The 27,500-nt window shown below is 40.3% G+C and overlaps 1 protein-coding gene across 2 annotated transcripts in view; it reads left to right on the top strand.

Annotated features, from left to right (window-relative positions):
* klhl29 (kelch-like family member 29) overlaps positions 1 to 27,500 on the top strand; it is a 222,498-nt gene that overhangs the window by 56,217 nt on the left and 138,781 nt on the right. For both annotated transcript variants that reach the window (XM_088403994.1, XM_088403996.1), the window contains one exon: positions 17,474 to 17,785. In XM_088403994.1, coding sequence (XP_088260120.1) covers positions 17,513 to 17,785 — 273 coding nt within the window. In that variant the 5' untranslated portion in view covers positions 17,474 to 17,512. The remainder of the gene's footprint in view (positions 1 to 17,473; positions 17,786 to 27,500) is intronic.

Below are 27,500 nucleotides of genomic sequence, written 5' to 3' on the forward strand. Positions count from 1 at the left end.
CTTTTCTTCATGCGTGGTCATGTCTTCACCGAGCACAGGTCAAAGTGCCGCAGAGTGACGACGCCCATCTACTTAGAGTGTGCGTGTTTTTGTGTGTGTGTGTGTGTGCGTGCGTTTTTGCGTGTGTGTTTGCGTTTGTGCGCGCCATTAGCATGGATTTACCATTCTGCAGGAAAAAGCACAGTAAATGCCATGCGGCTATATCGTGGCTTGTTTTATTTATGAACGCCTTTCCCACCGAGACGTTCATTATCTTGCGTGGTTACGAAGCTCCGGTGTAGCAACTGCGGGAGCGTCTTTTTATAGCCAATCCCCAAACTGCTTCCATAGTGGACCCAGTCGGATTTTTACAGCGTCTTTACGCATGACCCGGGGGCATTGTTGATTGCGCCTGTGGCGCCGGCTTCTTGTAAATGAGAGCTTGTTAAAAAGCCGGCTTACGATGAAGCGACGTCCGCGTCCGAACACTTTTCGCGTCATGAGATAACCTTGCTCTCGTTTTGAGGGCGAGAGAATGGCGGCGGAGCCTCAAGACGATTAGAGCTGGATGGACCGAGGCGGATGGATTGGCTCTGCCGTATGTGGGCAGCTAATTAAGCTTAAATTGAGCAAATTGATCAGCGCGGGGTCACCAGTGTTAGTCCAGTGGTTCTCAAAGTGGGGTCCGCGAAATAATTTGGGCCATCAACTTACTTAACTAACATTAACTAACATATATATATATATATATATATATATATATATATATATATATATATATATATATATATATATATAATATGTGGTTGTGTTTGTGTGTGTGTTAATTTCATGTTATTTTATATTAAATTGTGAAAGTATTCATGACTCAACAAAGCAATCAATTCATCCAGTTTAACTCAGAGATGTATTTTCCCTTTTTTTTTGGTCCAAACATTCAATCCCAAATACTTAAGTATCAATTTAATATTGTATAATATTATATTTATTTTTTAGAATTTAATCATTTTTAAATTTGTCAAAATGCGTTTTACATTTGCTTGTTAACAAGACGATGAAGCCAGTAAACATTAGTAAAACGGAGAGGATCGTAAAACGTGGGGTTCAGGGTTTACTATGATGTCTCCAGCTAGTTCCTTTTCGAGTGGCAAAATATGGATGGATATGCTCCGGTTAAAAAACATGTACAGTTGCTCCATTCAGCACTTTTATTAACTGTGGTCTGCAATAATACAAAGAAGAAATGTTAACACACATACATACAGTACATACACCATTCAATCCACTACTCAACAAGCAGCATAACATTCTTAACTTCTAAACTCACTGCATTCGGCTCTAGCCAAACACAAATAAATGCTTCCTCATATGAACGAAACGCTATTAGCATAATTAGCATGCTAGCCGAATACAACAATTTAAGTGCAGTACAGGACGTCACACAAGCATACACCTGCTCTATAACACACAACTAATGTCCAAATTGAACGTTATAAGGAAATAAACTCACCTATCATCACATACACACAATCACAAATGTGCTAGAATGTGCGTTATGAGCAACTTTATCAAGTTATGTCACGGACTGAACGGTGTCGCGGACGAGGAGCACGTTAGACTAGTGTTACGTCCATGGAATGCTCACAGCATGGGAAATTACAACATCGTACACAAACAGCACATCGAACGAAACTACAAACATATAAACAATGTGGGCTTTCTAACAATTAGCAATGGGGGTCCTTGGAGAATTTGCTTTCTAAAAGGGCTGCCTGACTCCAAAAACTTTGCTTTAGTCCTTCCAGAAGGCTGCTGGCGAGGATGTGAAAACGAAAGGAAGCCGGAACGAAAAATGACATGCGACCGTCGCACTACAACTGAAAAAGCGTTTTTTTCCTCCACTTAGATTTCGTGCAAATGATAAGGATTGATAAGGAATTATTAATACAGGTCAAGAAATTGACTCTCAGCACCACATACACACATGAACAAAATTGTTTTGGTGCTTTTTTTTTTGCAGCTGGATAGTAATTTCCGGGGCTGCTTTGCTGCACCCGCCATTTGTTTTTCTGGAATGTCTCTCTACAGTGAAATCACAAGTATCATGACATTCTAGACGTGCGGAAAACCGAGACGTCCTAAAGAGCTCGTTGGTCTCCAGCGTGACATTGTAACAGATTGCCATTGTTCCGAGTTTCTTTGCTCGTAAACATTCTGAGATCAACTCCAAGCGGTGGTGTAGCAATAAGTGGAAGTGTTTAAGAACCGCAGCCACATCATTAAGCGCTCTGCCAAGTGGGCTCGCTTGACTGCATTGCGCCCACTTGTAAAGTTTGGTGCGTGAGGGATAAAGCTGTTAGTTTGCTTGTTATTGTGGAGTCAGCCTCGACATTTTAGCAAACTCGATGAAAAACGTGCGACGGCAAACTGATTCTCTGCACGAAAATGACTAAAATTGCGGTTGTATTGTCTGGTTCATGCCCGGCTAGTAGTTTGTAATGATACAGTTGCCATGACTCAAATTTAAATAACATTGAGGAAATGTAACAGTCTTGATGAAAGCGCACAAAATCATGTACCTAAAAAGTGATATAAATCTGAACGTAATTATATTTTACTTTTAATTACCCATTTAAAAATATTAAATTAATAAAATGATAATATAATATTTGAAATACTCTTTCTACCAACAACAAACAATTATGTTCTTTCAAACAATTATGTTTTGAAATAGTGATTTTTAAAGATATTTATAATATACCATTATTTTTTTATCAATTTTGTTAAATCGATTTTTAAAAATGGTGCTTTTATTAAATGATTAATTAAATTATTTCAGTTTGAATAGAAAATAGTTCCTTTGTTTTTATTTGAATTTATTGTTTTTTTATGTTTGTTTTGTTTTGTTTTTTCTTTAAGATATGTCCCGATAGGGCTGCTCGGTGGCGCAGTGAATAGCACGTCCGCCTCACAGTTCAAAGGTCCCAGTTCGAATCCCCATGGCTCCGGCCTTCCTGTGTGAAGTTTGCACGTTCTCCCCGAGCCCGGGTGGGTTCTCTCCGGGCACTCCGGCTTCCTCTCACTCCCCAAAAACATGCTGGCAGGTGAATTGGACATACTAAATTGTCCTTAGGTGTGATTGGTCGTTTGTCTCTGTGTGCCCTGTGATTGGCTGGCAACCAGTTCAGGGTGTCCCCCGCCTACTGCCCAAAGCCAGCTGATATAGGCGCCAGCAAGCCTGTGACCCCTGTGGGAATGAGCGGCTGTAGAAAATGGATGGATAGATGGACCCATATGTCCCGATATTTTTTTTTTTTTACTCCCGATTTCAAGTCACCTGAGTTTTTGTGGATCTGACGCTACAGAGGCCCGATTTGATACTTCAACATTTGATTAAGTTATTAAGTTTATCCAAATGACATAAGGCCCTATTTCCAATCAGGTGATTGGCATCTGGACTTCTGTACTATTTTTTTTGCGCTACTACAAGATGTCTATTTCAAACAAACACATATTTTGCCTTAGGAGAGGTTAGCTTACTGCTAACAAAACAGGCAAAATGTTATTGACATGTGAATGGTGAGCAAAACTTCATTAGTTGGTGATTTAGAAGGATTTGCTTTTACTACGTGCATACTGTTTTATATCTTAAGTAGCGTATTGAAAAACATGAAGAATTCTCATTTAACTGTGAATTGTCAATGTCAAAAATGCATTGTCCCGGTCGGACCAGGCTCCAAATTGGCCCAAGGGGTTGGTAACCTCTCGTGTAATAAAGCCTCTCTAGTGTGTATGGAGGTCAGTTTCTCCATGCCAACAAGCTTTGATTTCCAGACGTGTCATTTTTCACGCGCATCTCTGCTCCGGGGACACACAAATGGATGCAGTGTGGTCGGCCAAGTGGCGCGCGGCGCATACTATAAGTCACTTAGCCATCGTCACAGGCCACTCGTCCGTTTATCTCCATCCCTGCATCCATTAATCTCCCTTTACTGTAACCCATCCGGTTAGTGGCTAGCCAAAGCCGATGAGACGGACCATTACTTATTTAGCGCCACTTTAAAAAGGGGGCCGAATGGTGTGGGGAGAAAGGGGAGGGGGGGGGGGGGGTCAATGGAGGAGACGCTCTCTGTAACAACATTTGCTGTCCAGTTTGAAGACGCCGAGATGGAATCAAGTCAATAAAACACGAGGCGCGGCGTGATGGGCTCGTAGTTAAGTGAAGGTCAAACTGCTGGGTCGGGGCGTAATCCGCTCGCTTGGATGACGGCGACGCACGTTCTGGAGCCCCCCCCCCCCCCCCCCCCCCCCCCCCCCCCCCCCCCCCCCCTCAAAAATACTTCAATATCCTCTAACTCAATGTGACCTGCACAGGAGCATAGCACCCAGTTTGTACCAATGTACTGTAATCTTTTTTTTTTTTTTCATATAATGGTGGCCACTCAGCGGTCGAATTGGAGTTGGTTGTGATGCTTCAAGAGTCCATGAGAGAGGACATGAGATAAGGCAGCTGGTGTGTGATTGCCAGAGCTGTTTTGAGTTTTTTTTACTGACTTAGTGAGGACATTTAGGCTAGTTCTCACTAGTTCAGACCTCCTTTTTGAGGGTCAAGACTTGCTTTTATAGTAAAGGTTTGACTTGGGTTAGGGTTGGCAATCATTTTTTGATGGTTACGGTTAGGAAATGTGTCAATGTATGTCCTCACAAATATAGCCACGCAGATAGCAAATCGCAACATGTAAACTGTTTTTATAACATCATTTGTGAAGTCTGCTGTATTGTATTTGACAATGCTATGCAAACTAACTTGGCTGCAGTATTAAATCGGTGTTGACCGTTAGCAAAAAGTTGATTGAAAAAAGCTTGGTTTCATTCGTCTTCTATTGAGTAGATCTTTTCTCACGCCAACTTTTTCATTTTGCAGTTCATTATTACGGTCCTATTATTACTATAAGCTCTGAGGAAATATGAGTGGATCAATGAATATTTAACTTTTGACATCCAAACTACTAGACTGAAGGATGCAAGTGAAGTAATTAGATAAGATATTGTGACATAAGTGACGAGATAGACCATTGATTGTAATTTAGTTAAGTAGCAAAATGATTGCACTTTAATCATTCATCAGCTTTGATTGATAGAAAGCCGACATTTGTAGCCATTAACATTTACTGCATTGAGGGAGGTTTTTCTACTGAGCTGCAAGCAGTGGATGCAGGGTGCAAAATGCTGCCATGCAAGGCATAGATGAAGATGCATCAGAGCACTTTTTGTTAAACTCAAAATCATCTTTATTAAATCTTGCAATAATGCATTTCATTCCTGAAATAATTTCGGCTGGAAAAAAACACTGACTTTTCTCGCCAATAAATCGTCAACGTCTTTTGAAGTAAATTTGGACCACGCAAATTCCAACCAGAATTCTCATGCAAAATTGTGACCACATTTGATAGGCTAAATCTGAGGTAGGCAACTTCGCTCCAAGAGAGCCGCATGTTTTTGATGTTTCTTTCTTAAATATTACCCGATTCAACTAATCAGCTCATCAGCAAGCTCTGCACAAGCCGGATAACGATCCCGATCGATTGAATCAAGTGTGTTTTAGAAGGGAAACGGGCTCTCTAGGATCAAACTTGCTTACCCCCTTAGCTAAATACACAGCAGTTTTAAATGACTATTGTTGGACAAAATTTGGACCACATTGGGTGATCTCAAAACACGACTCAATTTTCAATCACTATTTTTGGACTACATTTTGACCCAATTGGATAAGTCAAACAACACAGTTTTTCAACTATTATATCTTTACTAAATGAAATCTAAGACGGCCCTAAATCCAACGTCTGGAACAGGGTTGGCCAAGTCCTGTCCTCGAGAGCCACAATCCAGCCTGTTTTTGATCTTTCCCACAACCAAAACACCTGATTCAAATAATGAGCTCATCGGCCTGCTTCACGGAATTCTGATAACGACCCTGATTTGAGGCAGGTGTTTCAATCGAAGGGAAACATCGAAAACTGTCTGGATTGTGGCTCTCGAGGATCGGACTTGGCCACCTCAGGTCTAGATGTCGGTAAAACACTTAACCCTTGTCCCACCCAGCGTCAAACACTTAACTTAAAATCTACACACACATATGCACACCCAATAAATCAATTTCTGCATTTTAAGATAGCGATCGCTGCTGGTTAAATGCGTTAACCTGGCAAAGTACACATCCAGGTTTGGATATTTAGCGATTTATAGAGGAACAAGTTGACATCACATGCATAGCAGACGCATTTGCGAGCGGACATGCAGCTGGAACTTCTTCATTTAACATGTTCCATGCCAAATGGTCTCCTAAAGTTTTGGAAACCATACTTAATTATGGGCTAGTTGGTTGATTTTTTTTGTTTGTTTTTTTTTTTTTTCCCCATTAGTGGCTTTGCCTTTGCTGTCATCTTCATCTACTCCAGGGGTGGGCAACGGTGTCCTGCATGTTTTCCAGTTTTCTCTCCTTAACACACCTGATTTAAACCATTAGCTCATCAACAAGCTCTGCTGGAGCTTGAAAATAATCCTAATCATTTGAATCAGGTGTGTTTGAGAGAGAAAACGGGAAAACATGCAGGACACCGGCCCCCAAGGCCTGGAATTGCCCACCCCTGATCCACTCATTGTGTGCAGGGGGCGTGGCAATTTAGGTGACAACCAGAAAGCAGCGCAGCTTTGCATCAAAAATCCAGAATTAATTCTCTGAGATCAGGAAAAGGCAGAGTAAAAACGCCTTTTGTTGCGTAGACATGACCAAGAGTAGTGCTTCTCAAATAGTGGAGCGGGCCCCCCTGGGGGGGGGGGTGCCAGGTGATGCCAGGGGGTGTGCGAATGACCCCAGGGAAAAGGCTTTGTTTTTGTCATGTGTAGTGTAGTTGCAACAAAATAATACATTTTTTTAATGGCTCTTTGATGCACTTTTTTTTTTTTTTCTGAAACCTGTAAAAACGCTGTAAAAAATAATGAACAGTTGTTGAAAGTTGATTTATATTCCTTTTTTTGTTAATGTTAAAAGGTATACAAGTTTAGGTATACTTATACAGTATTTAGATAATAATCTTATTTATAGTCAGCGCGTCGACTGGGGCGAAAGGTTTTCTCTTTCTAAGGGGGGGCTTGTCAAAATATGATTGAGAAGCACTGACCAAAACCAATTTCTAGAACAACAATGTGTACATGCAAGTACACTCAAGATGATTCCTGTTGTATACTTTATTATAAGATACTTACGCCAACCCTTTTTTCCCCCTCTTATCTTGAGGTCCACAAACACTCCATTTGTAAACAAACCTGATACTAAAACACATCAAAACTCAATTAAAGAAGCGTTCAGTCAAATACCAGAATTGACAATGGCCTAGAAAATTCTGTCTGTCATTCCTTAGTCTTTATTACTAGCTTACACTGAGCAAATTAAATATAAATTACTGGGGGAAAAACTACTGAAATAGTCCGTGATTTCAAGCCCTAACACAAAGCTCCCCTTGTCCACATGACACTTCCTACCCTGTCTTCCACATCTAGCTCCCCCACCTCCTGGTTCACATCTTGTATCACGCGCTGTCACTCTAGCAACATATTAAAAAGGCGAGATAGCGGCCGCTCTGTTCTTGCCAGGAAAGTGATTTAGCGCGGGCCTGTGTTGATGAAAGAACATGTGTGTTTTTTTTTTCCACCACTCCTCCATCTCGCTTCTCATTTGGCCTCCCCTTCCTCATCATCTTCTTCCACTTTATCTCATGGCGCCACTCTGATGTCGTCCAGCAGTGTTTGCCGCTCCCTTTCTTCTTTTCGCGTGGCTGACTCTCTTTATTAGTGGTGGGGATAGGAAGCTGAACAACGGGAAGGGTTTGGATTATGGTTTGGGTTGATTTTGGGTGGGTGTCGCAACCGGCGTAGCTTGTGAAAATAATGCTTGTTTCAGATCGACTACTGGCGTAGAAAGCGATGCATTTCAATTGCGGTCTATCATGTTGGCATGATTGGTCAATAGGAGCACCACGAAACATTACGCGAGACAGCCAATCAGCTTCAGAAGTAAATCAGGAAACAAAATATAGCGCGACCTTTCAAAACTGTATTTTAAACAAAACATAAGTAAACAAACTAAAACGCCTGAAGTATTCTTAACACAGAATAAATCAATCTTTATGCCCCTGCATGGGAACAAGGATGGACTCAGACGTTGGCTCAGTCTGCTACCTTCTTTTATTGAACACAGCCTTGGTTAACGCGAATACCGCTAAGAGCAGAATGACGGAGAACATAAACAGGAAATGAAAATACAGCGCGACCTTCCAGATTAAAAGCACAACTTTCAAAATAATATATACAGGTAAGTAAATATTACAAACTGAAGCCCTTGAAGAATTCTTAACAGAATAAATCTCATCTTAAGTGCACACAAGACGTCGTCGTAAGGTAGGCGCCATTCTCTCAATCGCTCAAAATTCTGTCACTACGGCCTTCAAAGACACAAAAATCCCAGGAGAGCCTCTCTCTTCCACCACTTATCTCACATCTGAGTTGCCGCTTGGCCTAAAAGCCTTTCTTTGTCTATGTTTTACATTGGTATGAAGACATGGCCTTTCAGATACGCATGGCGAGCGCCTGGAGAGGCTGCAGTGGGATTCAGCAGATTAATGGCCCAAGCACACAGTCGGGCCGAGGCGGGGAGGGAACAAACCTGCGCCGCTCAAATGACCAAAAAGGAGCTCAGTGGTATTGATTAGGAGACTCTGAACAAGAAACAACTACATGCTGGTATTTCCTTTGTTTGGGGGAGCGTAGAGGACCCCGGGTGTGAGGCCTAAATCCTGAAAATGGTAACGAGACGATTTTTAATGCAGTAGCAGCCAGCACAGATACTGTATTTGTTTTTCAAATTAAGTAAAACTGTGATAAAAATTGTCAAGTGGAGAACAGATGGACTTCTCCCACTGCTGTAAAAGAAAGGACATTCTATGCCAAGCAGCTGCGCCGCTCTGAGCACAAGAGCTCATTTCCGACAATTGTCTGACATTTTAACGACTGGGTGATTGATCCCTTCATCACAAAATGACCAGTGGATTAGCCGATAATTAAAATCTCTCATTAGCAGCAGTCTCCGATGCTAATTTGTCATTCGTTACAAATGATGCTCGGCAAAAGGACGTGAGCCACCCCTAAAATTTAATCATGACCCTAAAACAGGACCTGAAGTGCTGAAGACTCAAGCCGAGCCTCAATATCGAGAAGTTATGATTCTGTTTCACAAAGATATAAGGGAACAGAGAGTGGCAAATTTACCAATGAACTAATTAACCAACTAAACAGTGAAAAGCAGTTCATTGAATTCATTAAAGTCATAATGGTATTTAGGTGGTCTGTAATCATTCTCAAACGCGGTCTATAGTGAGGATTTCAGTTGAAGAGCCACGTTTTGAAAGGTAGAAAAATCACTCAACGATGATCTTTTGAAATGGGATACAATTTTAAACGCAACCGCTACTCCACTTCCTCTCGCATTCAAGGTTGTATGCAACGGTACATGAAATCATTTATTCAAACATTTTCCTGACGTTCAATAAAGCTAGTCCTAAGCTTCCAGGAACAACTGATTTTGATTTTAATTCATTTCAATTACGTACTCTAAAATCTAAGCCAACCTAAATACTGTACTTCATTCTAATACTAAAACTTAACCCAAAGTTTAAATTGAATCCTGAAATCCTAACCCGAAAGTCCAAAACAATCCGAACCACCCATTCCAGAATCTAACCCTAAACCTTTTCCCAAAGAGATTAGACAATAATTATGGATCCTTCATTATCAGCAGTCTATAACACGTGTCATGTAAAAAAATATATTTTCTGTATTATTCATATAAGTAAGTGCCATACAGTCATGATAAGACATTGCATGACAAGTCCAAGCCCAGCCTTCACACGTACTGTAATTTAGACATTACTAATGGTACTTGAGCATGGTACAGACTGGCAAGTCAACATGTGATTGTCTTTAAACCCACCAGTGGTCTTATTGTTTGAATGAACAAAACTAAGACACAGTTGACTGGATTAATTAACAGGGATTGCTTTCTCTACCTTCTTGCTTTCACACGTTTTAACTTCCTCCCACTGCTCCGATAATCTGTCAATTCCCCCGTCCCATGGAGGCTCTGGATTAAACTTTTTGCCTGTCTGAATTGGTCCAAAATCAACAGACATACTTTGTCATACTTTTAAGCAGTGTTTCTCAACTATATTTTGCCAGGCCCCCTTTAGAAAAGAGAAAACTTTTTTGCGCCCCCCCCCAGTCGATGCACTGACTATAAATAAGATTATTGTTGATGAAAATTGTTTAAGTATACCTACACATGTAACCTAACCCTAACCCTAACAACAGAAAAACGCAATATAAATCAACTTTCAACAACTGTTAATTATTTTTATCGCGCTTATACGGGTTACAGCTTAGTCTAAAATGGAAAAAAAGAAGCAAGTGCACCAAAGGGCCTGAAACTGAAAGAAAATGATGAAAATGATTACTTTATTGCAATTACATTCCACATGAAAACAAAGCCCTTTTTCTGGGATCATCCACGCCCCCCCCGGCATCACCTCGCGCCCCCCAGGGGGGCCCGCCCCACTATTCGAGAAGCACTGCCTTAAAGCAACTTAATGTATTTGTACTATCGCTCAAATAATTAAAAAAAAAACACTGTTGGCTCTTAGTGAGCTGTAGAATGGATTTTAAAATTCTGCTACTGATCTATAAATCACTGGATGGTTTGGGGTCTGAATATTTTATGGAAAATTAATACAAAAATTTATAGGATGCTGAGCTCTGGAAACTCCGGTCAATTAGTGAAGTCCAGAGATTAAAACAAACAAGGTGAAGGAACATTTAGCCGTTATGCTTTTAAATGTTATTAAATCAAACTTTATAACATGTAATGTATTTAAATGGTGTCAATGTCAACCTAATTTTTGAACTTTTGCAAAATCACTTTTGTTTTCCCTGCTATATATATAAATTATATATATATATATATATATATATATATATATATATAGGAAGTGATGAATGGAGAATGCATGTTTTGGGGCAGATGGACTGGTCTCGTCTGGGACGTTGAACCAGTCTGGATGCAGACATGGATGAAGAAGGCATGTTTTCAAATGTGATGGAACGTTGACACTTTTACTTCTTCCTCAAAACCAAATTTACTTTGCCAACTGTTTAATCAGCGCTTACTTAGTGTCAATCTCTCTACAATTGCTTTCAGTTTGCTCCTTCTGGTCCCAAGAATGAGCTAAATGAACTAAAGGTTCAGTCCTAGGTTGATGTCTTTGTTAACAATATTCTTGTCTGACCATTTGATTAGAGTGCAGAAAAATAATTCAAATCAATCACTCTGATTTGTCACAAGAACAGAATCTAGAAAAAAAAAAAGATAGAAAAGCAGAAACTAATAAACAGGAAATTGAGCAAAAAGTGATGGTATTGCTAACTTCAATAATTACATGCACAAGCTAGGAGATCACAAAAAGCGACTGCACTTCGAATTGAAGGTTCGGTTTTAGGATAGAGTTAGTGTTCAGGTTTGGGTTATAGTTAATGTGCTAAGGGTAGATGCAAAATGCTAACAGGCTAAACCGAAGTCGAGGATCCAATCAGTTGATTTGTTGCTATTAGGATTTCCAAAAGTGATGTCAGCATATAATAACCTTAATGTCAATTGTTGGCCACATTAGAAGCTATGTTGCTAACCCTGCGAATGAGCCAACACATCAAAGCAGCAAGTGCTAGCTAGCTACTATGAACTGGTGATCATTTTTGTTATGGGATTTAGCATAGCATTAGCCACCCTCGCCGCTGATCACCTGACAGTTCACATGTGTTTTTGAGTCAAACGCCTCCCAGTTGTCCCGTTAAACTGGAGCTATTTAAGCCAAGCCATTCTCCGTCGCTATTAATCACCCAAGCACAAGCTATTTGGGCTGCAAAATAGCAGCTTTGCCCGCAGGCTTTTTTTTTTTTTTTTTAAATCTTTTTTTTTTTTTCCCTTCTAGATGTCCTATATTTATTACAGGGCCCACTACTGACTGCCTGCTTCTTTCCGGAGCACTAATGAGGTGTAGCAATTGTAGTAGAAGTACTAATTCTACTCAAAGCGGCAGGATTAATTGCGGTGACTAATGCGAAGAATCAATCCCAAGAACGGTGTGGCAGGTAAGCGGCGTTCTTCTATGTTTGATTATCCCCCAGAAGAACTCCCGAGACCAAGCCGAGCTTTCGTCTGCAAATTACTTGGTTGGCTCAACCTCTGACGAAATGCTTGACGTCTTCATGGAACAGTGGTTATAAAAACAAATATTGCAATGTATCACACACACCACTATGTATTCAAAGAACTAATCAAATGCTGATAAAAATCCTGCATTTTCCAGTCAACAAACCAATCAGAAGAGGATCATAAAAAAATGGCTCCCGTTTCAGGGCATGTTTGCCCTTTAATTGCTTGTGCGTGCGCGTGGCTGCGCGTGCGTGTGTTTTTTTTTTTTTTTTTTGACGTTTCTACTCCTGCACTGCTGCTCTATTTAAATGTCAGGATGAACATTGTGTTGTCTTGGAGGATCTTTCCGCATATTCACTGCTTTGTGTGTGTGTATTATTGTGTGTGCGCGTTCGGGATTAGTATCGTGCGTGTGTGCGTGCTAGCATCTCATGGGGGCTGCTCATTTACAGCAATATCTTGTTCTCCTAGAACTTACAGCAGATCCACTTTCGGCAAGGCTCATTTGTAGTGCACACGCTCGCCTGATGGATGAATTGATCATTAGTGAAGAGAGTGTGCGCGTGTGTGCGTGAAGCAGAGTTGCCACCGGGTCAATAGAAGTAAATACGACCACAGATTGGAAATAGAGCCTGTCCTCCATGGGAGTATTGGTAGCAGGCCGATTCGGTTTGTGGCGGCAAAAAGCAAACATTGCACATTTCACACGCATTAACACACATATGCTAGCGTGCTACCACGCACACACGCAGGCGTGCACCACATTGACTTTTTTTTGTTGCTGAATGCCATTTGCTGGCTGCTAGCATCCATCTGTCGCGTTCCTCCTTTCTTCATGCGTATTCCTGCATGATTTCAGTGTACATAATGAACGCACAATGTGTCGCCAGGCAGGATTTATTTATTAAGCAAAAAAAATTCTGCTAATCACCTCCCATCAGTGTTTACACACCGACACGCGCCGGCAAGCTTGTCATTTGGCAAGAAATAAACAACACCAGAAACATATATGGACACAAGACTGGAAAATGCAAAAACATGGTCCAAATACTGTACTGTATACAAAATAATGCCAGTACAGTACTGTACTTAACTACAGTGTTGTACACTGTACTGTATTTATAATGTTGTTTTGGCCAGCTTGTGAAAAAAAATGATTTTTGAGTTGTGTTGGCTTCATTTTTTTTGCTTAAAAAATGTTTGCCTGCATATCATACAGTTGCGTTAGTCATTGCAAGTAACTACCGTCGATCATCGCTGATGTCTGGTGTTTCTCTGGTGCATAAAGAAGGATTTTTGATGCCATCTCCATTGCTGCCTTATGATCAGGAATTTTACAGCGCACAACATCATCTTCTTCATCCATTCTTTTTTTCGTAATTACAGCCAAACTCATAACAATAATTAGATCCAATGACAGAAGAAGGCGCGGACACAGTTAGTCCAAAGTATCGAGTGGGAACTTCCTGCTTTCTTGCTTCTGCGGGCTTCCGTATGGCTAAGGTCTAAGAATTAATGGAATGAGGTTCCCCTGACTGACAAAGTTAACGCATCAAATGATCATCACCCTTGTAAGTCTTTTGAGCTATCGCAATATTGTTATACAGCTACAGCAAAGATTGGTAGCAGGATAATGGTGTGAGGTTCTTAGCTAGCAAAGTTATCACATCTGCAAATCATTTGAATGATTGTAATAGTGCACAAACTCCAACACACACTGGAGGCGAGAGACTGGAGTGAAGTTCCCCATGATGATAGTTCGCGCTTCAGTACATCAGCATGCCCACAAATCATTGTAAGAGTTTAAAGCACAATATGGACTAGTGAATGGATTGAGGTTCCCCTGAATGACAAAGTTAGCGGCATCAATGCCTAAAACTCATTCTCTGTGTTTAAAGCTACAATACGGACTAGTGAATGGGGTGAGGGCCCCCTGACTGGAAAAGTTAGCGCAACAATTCGTCTGCAACGAAAATAGCTTTTGTGTTATGTTGTCATCCCTTGTTTCGGAGGACTGTCAACATTTTCCTCCCATTGTAGTTCATTGGATGTGACGCAAAATGGCTGAATGCCTATTGGCACCGCATCCCCTTGGTGGTAGTGATGAATTTAAGTTTTTATCCATTCTGGCAGAGCGCACAGGTGTGCCGGGTGTCTGGTTTCCCTCCTCCTCGCTAGGCCTTATGAGCCTCCAGTTTGTGTACACAAACGCACGCTCTCACACACACACACACACACACACACACACACACACACACATGAACACGATCTGTACACGCGCATGCAGACCTTTAAAAAGCTGCCTCATAGTTATACAGGGACTTTAAGGCTCGCTAATTAGGAAGCTCAAATCCATCTGCTCGTCTCACACAAATGCAAACGTAGCAGGATTTTGTTTGGGTAACACCCATCATGCAGCTGCCACTTGCACAAGACACGTATATGGTTGTGATCACAATATTACACACACAATGTGCGTGTCTGTTAGTGTGTGTGAGAACCCACGCGGGCTCGAGGAGAGCATGCAAACTCCACCTGAAGCGAGGTGGATTTGCACTCGGGCTTGAACTCCTTGAACTGTGTGTGTGTGTGTGTGTGTGTGTGTGTGTGTGTGTGTGTGTGTGTGTGTATATATATATATATATATATATATATATATAAATATATATATATATATATATATATACACACACACACACACAGTGATCCCCCCCCTATTTCGCGGTTAATGGGGGGTGTCAACCCCCACGAAGTCTGAAACCCGCGAAGTAGGGTATCAGTTCCTAGATTTCTATGTACGCCCCAATATAGCCGCCGTAACCAGAAACAATCCTTTTTTTTTTTTTTTTGGTATTTTTTGCGTATTTGATTTTCTTTCTCCTATTATTTAACATTACATTATCCTCATTAACATTATTGTATATTCATTAAATAACTAATATTACTTAGTTTGTTGAGAATTTGTTCTGAGGACTGGTTTTCTGCACCAAGACTCCGGTAAGAGAGTATGCAAGTTGAACTTCACATTTAATTTGGCTCATGTATAGTGTATCATGTAGTATCTGTTGAATCATAAATCAACAACAATCTTAAAGTCAGCCAACTAACATGTAAACACTTAATCTATGAATTGACTGTATTTTTAGCCGAAATTAGCGGGTTAGCAACAACTAACAACAACTACTAACTATAAAGTGCAACCTCAACACAAACAAACACATAAACAGAATAAACACTCATCGCTTACTAAACATAGGCGTAACACCGTAACAAGCCGAATGACGCACAGAGAATGTAAAACAGGAAACGGAAATGCAACGCGACCCGACAAATTAAAAGCATTCATTTCAAAATAAGATAAAAAAAAGTCACAAACTCTTAACGCTTGAAGAATTCTTAACATAGGTATTACCTAATATTACTTAGTTATTTGATGAATACAGTACTGTATAATGTACTTTTTTGCTTTTTTCAATTTTTTTCGATTTTTGCGCATTTCTTAAATTTTTTAGAATTTTTTTTTATTTTGAAATATTTTTAAATATATTTTAAAAACCCGTGAAGTACTGAGACTGCAATATCTGAGACCGCAAAGTAGGAAGCATCACTGTGTGTGTGTGTGTATATATGTGTGTATATATATATATATGTATCTATATATATGTGTGTATATATATATATATATATATATATATATATATATTGTGTGTGTGTGTGTGTGTGTGTTTATGTGTGTACTTACATTATATTCTCCCCATGTTTGTTCCTTACCTATTTAGAATTGCCCCGTTGCCCTATTCTTTCCCTGCTGAGGTGTGGAGCGGTAGAGATAAGGGAGAATATTAGCTGGCAAAAACCGCCGTCATTGTTCCGCCGGACGAGCACCGTGTTCCTCTCTACGCCTCACATATTTTTAGAGGTAATACAACTGTAGCCGCTCAGAAAATTCAAGGTTATTAAAGGGGGGGCTGCGGCAGGCGGGCAGGCAGGCGGCTGGAGAATGAAGGGATGGGGAAAAAAAAATTGAGTGAGCATTTGAGTGACATCTCAACGCTTATTTTAGTAGTTGTACCCACTGCTAACTCCTCGTTTCAGTGATAGGGAAAGTGCTTCATGATTTTAGTGATCATTAGTATTGCAATATTTCTCAAAGAAAGACATCAGGGATTTCAGTCCTAGAGTAAGTGGCTGAAGTCAAAATTACACCGCCAGAGCATTGACGCTCAAATACTGTAAACAAACTACAAAAATACAATATGAATAAATATTACTGATGTTATAACTAATATTGGAAGTACAGTAATTGCAAAATTATTACCAAACAATCCCACAACAAACAACAGAAATAAATAGTACTTTAAGTAGTACTAAGTAGTGCTATTAATATACTAGGCATATTACAACAAAGTGTTAAATGAATACACATATTGAAAAAAAATACATTAGATTGCCGAGAGGTTACGGCCATACTCACGAGGAAGGTTAACTATGCGTGCGCCTCCTTCGTATTTTTTCTATTATCTCCTGCTTCGTTTCTATTGTCATCATCCTCTTACTTCGTCCTTTACCGCCACCAGCAATTTTAGAAGCCATGTCTAACAGATAAAGTTTGCACAACACACAGACCAGCTGTGCCTTAATCGTCCAATAGCATATCCGCATCTCCGTGACTGACACCGTGACTGAGACATTATAAGACCAATAGCATATCGCCGTTACCGTGACATGCGAAAATAGTTATTTTTGATGCAACAAAGCGAAAAAAATAGTTCGACCACACTGACCGGCATGTAGGATTGTTCGTAAAACGAAAGGTTTGTGCGCCAGAGGGGGTCTAAAAACGCAGCGGTCCACGTTCGTAAGATGAAAAGCTCGTAAAAGAGGGAGTTCGGAAACTATATATATATATATATATATATATATATATATATATATATATATAAGCACACACAATTGTATGTACAAAATTTTGATCAATATTGTATGATCTCTTAATATTTAGACTACATATTTACAAAATTGAGGGAACGAAAGCGTGTGTTTGTGTGTGTGTGTGCGCGCGCGTGTGCGTACATGTGTTTTTTAATCCCTGCAATACTTTCCATACAATACAAGACGCACCTAATAAAGGTTAGCAATTCAACCCCGATCCGACCTTTCAATTTGTTTGTCCGTCAGGCCTGCCCTTGCTGTTCCCTCCGGGAGGACGATTAAGTGATGTCACGCCACCACCACCGCTTCGAACGGGACTACCGGGCACCCTGGGAGCGGCGCGACATCCGCCTGTCAGGCCTCCACAATGGGGGAGCCAATCATAGCTGTGCCTCTGCCGTCGTCAACGGCAACAACCGTCCGGGGCTCCTTCCGCTCCCCGTCATCCCGTCGCTGCTCCCCACGCCGGCCGCCGTCGTGGTGACGACATCCGGCGGCGAAGCGGCGGTCAAGCGAGGCATCGCGGCGGCGGGCTCGGTCGTCTCTGGGTCAACCAAGGTAAGAAACTCCCGGCCCGCCTTTTCTGTCAAGTTCCTCAAAGGCGTTAGCTTCCCGTCTTCCTTTCCCTCGGAAATGTTTCTCTGTTCGCCGGTCGTCACGGTTGGCCTCCGCCTGTCTCACGGAGCTCGCCATCCGAACCGCTCCCGTCAACGCCTCGGTTCTCGCCAAACCTTTTTTCCCCTTCCATCCTCATTTTCTCTGTCTGCCAAGAGCCAGGCGCGTCCTCCGAGCTTCCGCAGTTATTTTCCCACTTTGATTATGCAAATAACCTTCAGGCAATGATGGTCTGACTTCTCCGTGAAATCAAACAAACAAGAAAGTAAAGGCAGAACGCTTTGAATGATTTGAGATGTTTATGACTTTGTGGACGTACAGTATGCCGACGTTGTTATGAGCAACGCCGCGAGTGATTCATGTACATTTGCAGCGTTATTGTACACCCACCAATAGCCTCATTATCAACACACTATAAATACTATACAAGAGCTCCATCAAAAAACTAAAAACATAAAACGGTTATTCGAGAAAGAATGTAACATACGAAGGCTGGAGCTGAGATTGAAACCCAGAATTTCAAAACTGTAAGTCTAATGAGCTAACCTCTTTTTCACCGCGGCACATAGATACTTGTATAAATCGGAATTGTTATGCAATGATTTTTGTTCTAGCGTTGCTGAGTATGCACAAGATGTACAATGGCCTCAGGAGTAAAACAAAGGAAAAAGTACAGTAACCCGAATTTTACCCTCGATGCTAGCCGTATTTCACCAGAATGTTTCCTGCCACATAACAATTTAACACTTTCACTCCCGTTGGGACAATGCATCCATAGCTTTTCAAAAATTGGTAGTGTGTATAGAAAATGTAGCAATAAAATGAAATGGCATCCCAGCGGTTCATTGCACACCTATCGACATATTTTAGTGGCATTTAGCTACTTTTCCATACACAGGAAGCCAGTGCTGGGCCCACTGTCAACAAGCTAGGTTGCATTGTACAATTGCTCCTCAAATTACCATCTAGTACTGCGGAAATAGATTGATAATTTGTGATATATGTGTGTGTTACTATAAATTACACTGATTACTATATATTGTAGGCGTTTGGTGATCATTTTCACTTCTCTGGCACGTTTATATTATTATTAATATTATTTTTAGTAGTAGTAGTAGTAGTAGTAGTAGTAGTAGTAGTAGTAGTAGTATCATCATTATTGTTATTATTATTATTATTATTATTATTGTTTATTTACTAATCTATGGAAGTGGGTATTTTTAAAGTAATTTCCAAGTATTTGAGACTCATAAACAAGTAATATATGCCACAATTTTTATTAAAAAAAAAAAAAAAGGTTTTGAAAAGGTATTAATGGGCCTCTATCATTGAAAATCAACTATCTTTTAATTACTCACCCTAAATACCCCCAAAAGGGTATTTTATTTCCTTGACCTATTGCCTGGAATTCCTGTGACAACCGCATAACCTCATAGGATAGGTAGGTGAAAACTCTCCTTTTCCTGACTTAAACTCATCCTAAACCTGTTGAATTCCTCTCAGCCGTGTTTAAAGCCAGCTATTCTAAATTCTCCTGGGTTGGAGTTTCAGGATTTTTTTCAGCATTCTGAAATAAGGGGAAAAAACTCTCTGTAGGTATCCTCTGGTCATGAATCTGTACTTGACATTTTGTGACTTAATCCTCTCCCATAGCGGTTTAGTTGTGCCAATGGTCGGATGAAAAGCTGGGCTCAGGACTGATCTTAAACTCCCAGTGGTTGCTAAACCGTGAGATGCAGAAGGCGTGTTTATGCAATTCATGCAGTTACTTTACATTGTCTCACTTTGTCCAAGTTAGCTCAATGGTTAAAAACGACCTTTATGGCATCGATCCGCTCTCCCGGGAGGTAAACACGACTGTTGTAATTTAAGTTCCCCCTGAACGCACGGGTTGCAAATTGTAATCTGCGTTGGCGTTAGCCCAATTGTTACACGCTTCCCCCGCCAGTTCTTGCCAACACCCGCCACAGCCGGTGTCATCATTCAAGCGCAATTAGGCGACATTCCTTTCCAGGCACCTATTGTATTTGTTTTGAACCATAACATTTTCATCACCTTCCCTGTCTGCTCGGTGCTTTTCAACAGCTTTTTGCTAAACGGGCAACAGAGAGCAAACCGTGTCTAAAAGGCAAAGCGCTCGTCTCGGCTTTAATTACAACACGGGCGTCTCGGGAGCCGGCCAACACCTCCGGTGCCTGGCTCTCCATCTCGGTTCCCCTCTGCCGTTCGGTCAAATCGGATAAAAGCCGCTAGCGGGTTGGGAATTCCTATTGGGAACTTCCGACACGTGTAAAAGCGATGCTCCATAAGCTTCACAACCAATCACACTGTGGATTGGTGTGACATGGGACAAGTTGCCGTTTATTTTCACCTGTGTGTGTGCGCGCGCGTGTTACAAGCACACCATCTGGCGTTATTGTCCGTTACCGATGTAAAGTTAACCGCACGGAACAGCAGACTGTAGTTAATCCGCAGCGCAGTCCCCCCTCCCCCTCATCCCAAGTCGCTCCGTTAATTATTTGTCAACGATTTTCCACGCCGTGGTAACGTTCATAAAAAAATCATGCCCTCCTCTTACAGAACCCATGCGCATCGACATAAAAACACCACTCGCAAGCGTTCGCTGCAATATTAAGTTCATGCAAACATCGTAAAAGTTTAACAAGATGCGTCCACATCATTTTTAACTGCCTTGTTACAAATCAAATGCTTTAAACGGGAGGCACCGTGGGATCACTTTGACCCAAGGGCCGAGATGGAAACAAAAAGTCAATATGCAGTATTTATGAACTGTTAGAGCTGCGTTAACGCAAAAAGTTGTGACTTTTCGTATCAACGGATTTAAAAGTATTAGATTGAAGCAAGCGGGGCCATTAAAATCTCAGCTAATTTAACAGTTTTGAACTCAAGGGCAAACAGCCTCTGGCTAGTAGACATAGTGAACGATATGCCTTCTTAAAATTGAGACAAACCTTAGATACAGCTCTGTAGTTACAAAAAAAAGCACTTATTTTGAACCAGACTGCATCTTAAAGCCAAAAGTCATACAGCTGTATTGTATTTTTATTTTTTATTTTTTCCCCTAGTCATATCATTAAAACTAAAGCAATGGTTCTCAACCTATTTTAATTGATGTACTCCCCAAAAAGAACATGTATCATTTTTTTCCGGATTATCTGTAGTGTAAAACTATAAAAATAAAGATCCAATTTAGTTATAAATTGCTTTGTGTTTCAATATACCTGCACTTAATTTTAAAATGTGTTGTTTGCTGATACCTGCAGAAACCCTGTTCAAATCTCATGTACCCCCCAAAGTGCTTACCAGAAATACTCATAGAGGTACTCGAACTGGCGCTGTAAAGAATACTAGTTGATATTATTAATGAAATAAAGGTCAGGTTGATTAAGACATCAGTATTATTACTGCCTTTTAGGTGATGAAGAAACACTTTAACAGGAGCCCATGAAAACTGAGACTGTTTTTTTCTTTATCTGACATGTTTTTCATGTGATAATTGAAGAGTAGAAGAAGAAAAATGTGGCGGTCACACCTTGGTGCAAAAGCGTTAATATTCATAAGACGATTAATCACTTACATAAATGAGTCGCGCTCCTAAAAAAGGAAGAAAAAAATTCTTCCACACTGCAGCCAAATATAAAACTAGTGTGACAACGAGGAGGCTTAACAGCTGAGCTCTTTATTCATGCAAATTACAAGCAAATGAAAAGTCAGGTATTGCCTCCTGTGAAGTTTTCTCGTCCTCTCACTCCAGAGGTGACAAAAGTACTATGTATTCATGAGAAATATATATATTTTATATTATTTGTTTTAATGTTTTTAGAACCAGTTTGCCAGTTCATTTTTCTTTTTAGAAATGCTTTATTTTAGTTCCGTATTGATTCATTTTAGTGTTAGTTTTTTAAATGAATTATGTTCTGTGCATCGTAACAAATAAAGTACACTACAAACTACAATTACGTTCAAACTTCTTCTGTATGGCTGTATAATAATATCAAAATAAGCATGTTTAAAATGCAGTCCTAAATGCTATGCTATGACCTCAAATATAAAAACAAAGGGCGTTTTAGCAACAATGCAGGTCAGTTTTATGAATCTAAATTGTAATTTCACTGCCATTTTTGTTGTTGTTGTTGTTGTTGAAAACACTGGTTTCTATTTTGTTTTTTAATTTTAAATTCATTAAGTTTGTTTTCAAACTTGTGAGTGATCAGTGAAAGACTCGCCAGTGTAACTGAATGCGCTCGTAGCAGTTGTTTCCTTTTCTTCGCGATGCGAGTTTGTTTTACTATAACTACCGGAAGTTGTGCAGCATCCATGTTTCACCAAGTTTGTGATGATGTGTGTGCCAAAAGACCGTAGTTAATAATGGAATACATTTCCACGTTCTCTAACCGGAGATCTCGGCTGCATACCTTGCTACTCTTCATAACTTTTAAACAATCCTCTCAGTTTTAGTAATATTCCTGTGTGTGAAGGAAAGATGGATTTGGACGGTTGTTCAGTCTGCTCGCTTCTTTTTTTGAAAATAATGCCTTAACTGGCACCTGCTGCAAACAGCTAACTGACATTACCGTTTATAGGAAGCGCCCAAACTTTTGTCCTTAGTTTTGGGGAAAAAAATAGTGCATTTTATATTTGGGGAATTGCGGTATTTGTACCGTGTTACTTCCCAACACCGGTCACCTTCAATAAGTCAGTTTTACGGCATGCGATGGAGAGCTTTCCGGGGACTTTCCGGCGAGATGCCCACGCATAAGCTTTTTTATTGTACCCGAACGAGGTAATGATGCCGCTGGAGGCCAGATGGACAGACGGACTGGTCGTGGTCTTGTCGGAGCACCAGAGCAGGTTCCAGGCGGCACGCCGGCAATCCCCCTTCTCTTTGTCGGCGGGAGCTCGTCATGTGAAACAACCCAGGCGCCTTGAGCTGCTAAGTCCCCGAAGGAAAGGCGGGATGTTCAAGGAGTTACGGTGGACTAAGAAAGAACACCCTCCTTTTTCCCAGAGCTTATTGAGCTGTCAGGTTGCAGTCTCAGTTGCAGAATATTGATTTTCCGTCACTTGTCCAAATCTGGTCTCAGTCTTCAACTTTTTTTTTTAAATCTCAGAAACTTGTACAATATACTCAGTTCAGTTATACTGTCTTTTAATTAGACATATCGAACATATGCACCGCCTTAGTTGTATCAGCTCTGTTTCTAGCAAGCGCTTTCCATCTGTTTTATTTCATTCACATTTACCATTGCCATCAAAAACATCGTTAGTGTGGATTTGCCGCTTGGTTTTGCACCCTTGCACCAAACTAAGATTTCATTCATTGTTTCCTGAAAGTGCTTCACATAAGTGTTGCATGGTTAACAAAGTTGATGTATTGCTGGATATTCCTATTTGAGCCCAGGACCACTTGACTATATTATCTGCAGGTTTATTGGTTAAACTACCAATAATAATAATATGAATGAGTACAGTTTTTTAACTGCTTCACATCTGTGTTGCATATAGTTGACCAACCTGCCACAACCACCAATTTGCGATACACAACCCATAATCCTTGTTGGACATTCTGTCTTGTGCTTTTTTTATTTGATCTACATTCTGTAGGTTGATTAAAGCAGTTCCTCACTGCCGCTTCACATTTTTGCTACATGGGGCCCACACAATTCTGTTGTTTGGCTCCACAATGCTGTTCAAAAAGCAATTGAAAGTTTATGGATGCAACCTGTTAGGCCAACACCATTAATATAACTCAGAAAGAAATGAAAGGAGACAATAAATAAGTTGTGTTGTTTCCACAGGGGACCGGACAGGCCTCATAATGAAGACATAGTGTGTTTATGCGCGTGTACAAGATGCGTGTGCGTGACATTGTGTGGCCGTGCCTGTATTTCAGTGCGTTTCATTAAGCTCATTTAAATGAGGTCGTTAAGCCAATGAAATGAGGCCCTATATATTCGGGAGCGAGTACAAAAAAAAAAAAAAAAACTCAGAAATCGAGTGTGTTTGTGTGTGTGTCTATGTGCGTACATAAGTGTGTTTGTGTGTTCCTGGGGGAGGTCTGCATCACCGTCAAGTATGCCTCCGTGCTAGCATTAAGTGCAATAACCGCTGTAGCATCCTGATAGCGCTCTATGAATGACTTGACAATAGCGGCTATTAGGATGCTTTAATTAGCTCTCACCCAGCTTTAAATAACGAGTAACGACCGCCCACCCCCACACTACACACACAATGCAGGCACACACCATTCACACACAACGAGTTGGCCCTCATTAAGGTGTTCTCGATGTAGTCTGGAGCTGGTGGAGATGACATGTGACACGGTGCAAACGAGCCCCTGTAGGTCTATGTTACGTTTTCAACCTGTAACACTAACAACAAAAATAGCAGTTGTCAAAAAAAAAAAAAAAAATCTGAAAAGGAACCCCACCTTTCTCGTCCATGTCATGACCTATAGAAAAAAAACTCTGACTTCTGGTTGTTCTTATTTCAAAACGATTTCTCCCATAGGTAATAATGAGAAGGAAAATCATGCGTTCCAGAAGTTTGTATGGAGCTGCCTTAAGATGATCAACATTTAGTGTGCACGCACATTTATCCAGCCATCGGTGCATCCATTTTCTATAGTTTATCCTCACTATTTGCAGAATCGCAGGGGTGCTGGTGCCTATCCCTTTTGACTTTGAGTAGCATATATATATATATATATATATATATATATATATATATATATATATATATACAGTCGGCCCCCGGCTTACGAGCACCCTGATTTACGAACAATTCGCCTTACGAGCGTGGATCAGGGAGATTTTTGTCCTCCGCTTACGAACAAACCTCTCGCCTTACGAGCAATTCGACATGCCGGCCATTGAGTATGTAGAAATGTTCTCGTTTAATTTCGTCAATAAAATCAACTGTAGCAACATCATCAATCATCAGTAGATACTTGTGGCAGTAACGTAAACGCTATTGGTCTTACAACGTCACACTGACTGTCTCACTCACGGTGTCTAAATATATATTACCATTTAAGTGTAGTGTTTGTACAGCTAAAGGGAAAAACAGCTGACATGAAATTAAATGTGCCGATTGCAGGACAAAGAATTGTCATTGGTTTAAATGTGTGTGTTTTTTTAAATTAATTGTCAATACATTCCAACCGTTTAAAAAAAAAAAGTGCGAATAATTATCAGTCAGTCACGGAGATGCGAATATGCTATTGGTCGATTAAGGTCACCCGGTCTCACTCACGGAGATGCTATTGGCCGGCGTCACACGTCAATCACAGAAATGCCGATATGCTATTGGCCGAACGCCTTTATCTAGCTTGATGGGACAGGATGGAAGGAAGGAGAGAAAATTAGTGAAAAACGGAATGTTGTGAAGACTTTGCAAACTTTATCTGTTAGACATAGCTTCTAAAATTACTAGCAGCGGTAAAGAAAGAAATAAGAGGATGATGTTTTAGTATCTGCGTGATTTGCACCCTGACTGAAAGAGTTACTGTAACACTGTAAGACCAATAGCATATCTAACGCCGTAATAACTTTGAGTGTTAGACTCTGCCCCCCTCTGCTTACACCCAGCTCAAGTCTCGTCGTTTCAAAGGTAAACGTTATTTATCCATTGTATTTATTATATAATGCAAGCGTACAGCAGCTTTTGTCACTCAATTTTAATATATGTATACAGTGTGTCGTTTTTACCGAAGGCTTCGGCGCGCGTTGCACGCATTCACGAATTAACATGGGTTTGGATTGCCCGCTATACGAGCAATTCGAGATACGAGCGTAGCCGCTGAACGGATTAAGTTCGTAACCCGGGGGCCCACTGTATATATATATATATATATATATATATATATATATATAATGATTTTTCACAAAATAAGTGTATGCTGTTGATATAAGTGTTAACAAAAATGTCCATTTAAAAAAACAAAAACAAAACAAAAAAACTAATTTCATGTGCATTATTGCTAGTATGTTCCTCTGAAGTTGCCACTGAATTATCCGTAGCTTCTCATCTCGAACGCCATTTCACGATTAATACGAATGGAAAAAGCAACTATTAAAAGTAAAAAAACACCATGATTTGGCCCTTAATTAAGCACGGCATCGAACAGAAGCCAGATGCACGTACAGATGTACGAACCGTTTGACTGTACATTATGCATACTGTACAAACTTGATCTTTCCCAGCTAATGGCAGAACATCATATCATCCAAACGTCGGCGAATAATCCAAATGTAGTTTGTCTGCTCTGCAGTCGCTTTCTTTCATGCCGTTTATTTCTACTTTTAATGTAATAGTTTCATTCATTCATTAAAGCAAGTTGACTCACTACGGTAGTCATTATTTACATGAGAGAATGCTTCTTCCAGTCTCACCAGTGGAGATTATTGTTAGTGTAAAAAATGTTGAAGTGCCTTTCAAATATTCATGTACGCTAATAACCCAATGTAAAATAGTAATGTTTTGATCGCTTCTCATCATTCTCATGTTTACCTCATCAGTCTGAGACATGGTAGAGCTACAACCAGAAATGGACCTTTTAATGCTCATTTATTTGAGATGAAATCAAATACGAGGTATGAAATATGAAACCTGGAGATAAAAAGAAGATCATGATTGTCATTGCGAACCCAACTCAATGGTCCTGTGATTATCAATTTATAGGTTCAGAACAGAATAAAATTGATTAAAATAGACTACCATATTTTGTGCACTATAAGGCGCACCGGATTATAAGGCGCACCCTCAATTAATGACATATTTTAAAGCTATTTCGATTTATAAAGGGCACCATCAATTAATGACATATTTTAAAACTTTTTCTATATATAAGGTGCACCCTCAATTAATGGCATATTTTAAAACTTTTTCAATCACAATATAGTAATACTCAAAGTAATAACAGTAATTACTCAAATAATAACTCTAAACTCTCAATAGCGTAATAACTCAATGTCAATATGACCAACATTGTTCAACTGTAAACACACAAAAAACAGGTAAAGCTTACTTTATCAGTTCATTCCCCATCGACAAATCCCAAGCTCAATATTGATCATAGAAAAGGCGCACCTGATTATAAGGCGCACCATCAGCTTTTTTGAGGCTTTTAGGTGCGCCTTATAGTGCAGAAAATAGGGTACCTAGATTGGTGGATGCAACACAGATGTTAGCAGTAGTCAGAAACAGTACTGACACAACAAAACATACATCCATGGATGAAAATCAGATTCGTGCTGTCGTTTACTGTAGCTATGCAGCGACTGTCATTGCTGTAAGTCGGTCAATGTCATGCAACACGAATGTGAAACAAACCCATACAACTTTGAAGTCATGGAAATATGGAAGTGGGGAATATGTCATGGTCCTGGAGTGTTGTGTGCAAATTCACTTAATAAATTCTCTTTAAGTTATAAATGTCACCTAGGCCTCAGATTCAAGGCAGCAACAAAGACCACACACAGACATGCCTACCGCACACACACACACACCAGACAATGTGATTGTAACCTCCCTCTGCTACACCTCACAGTCATCCGATTACGTCCTAGTGGGAAATAACAGTTGACGCGGTGGAGGAGCGGAGCAACGCGCCGCCTCGCAATTAGCCAGCAAATTG

Source organism: Hippichthys cyanospilos, chromosome 20 (genome assembly GCF_059441005.1).
Source record: "Hippichthys cyanospilos isolate Australia breed blue-spotted pipefish chromosome 20, RoL_Hcya_1.0, whole genome shotgun sequence".
Classification (NCBI taxonomy): Eukaryota; Metazoa; Chordata; class Actinopteri; order Syngnathiformes; family Syngnathidae; genus Hippichthys; species Hippichthys cyanospilos.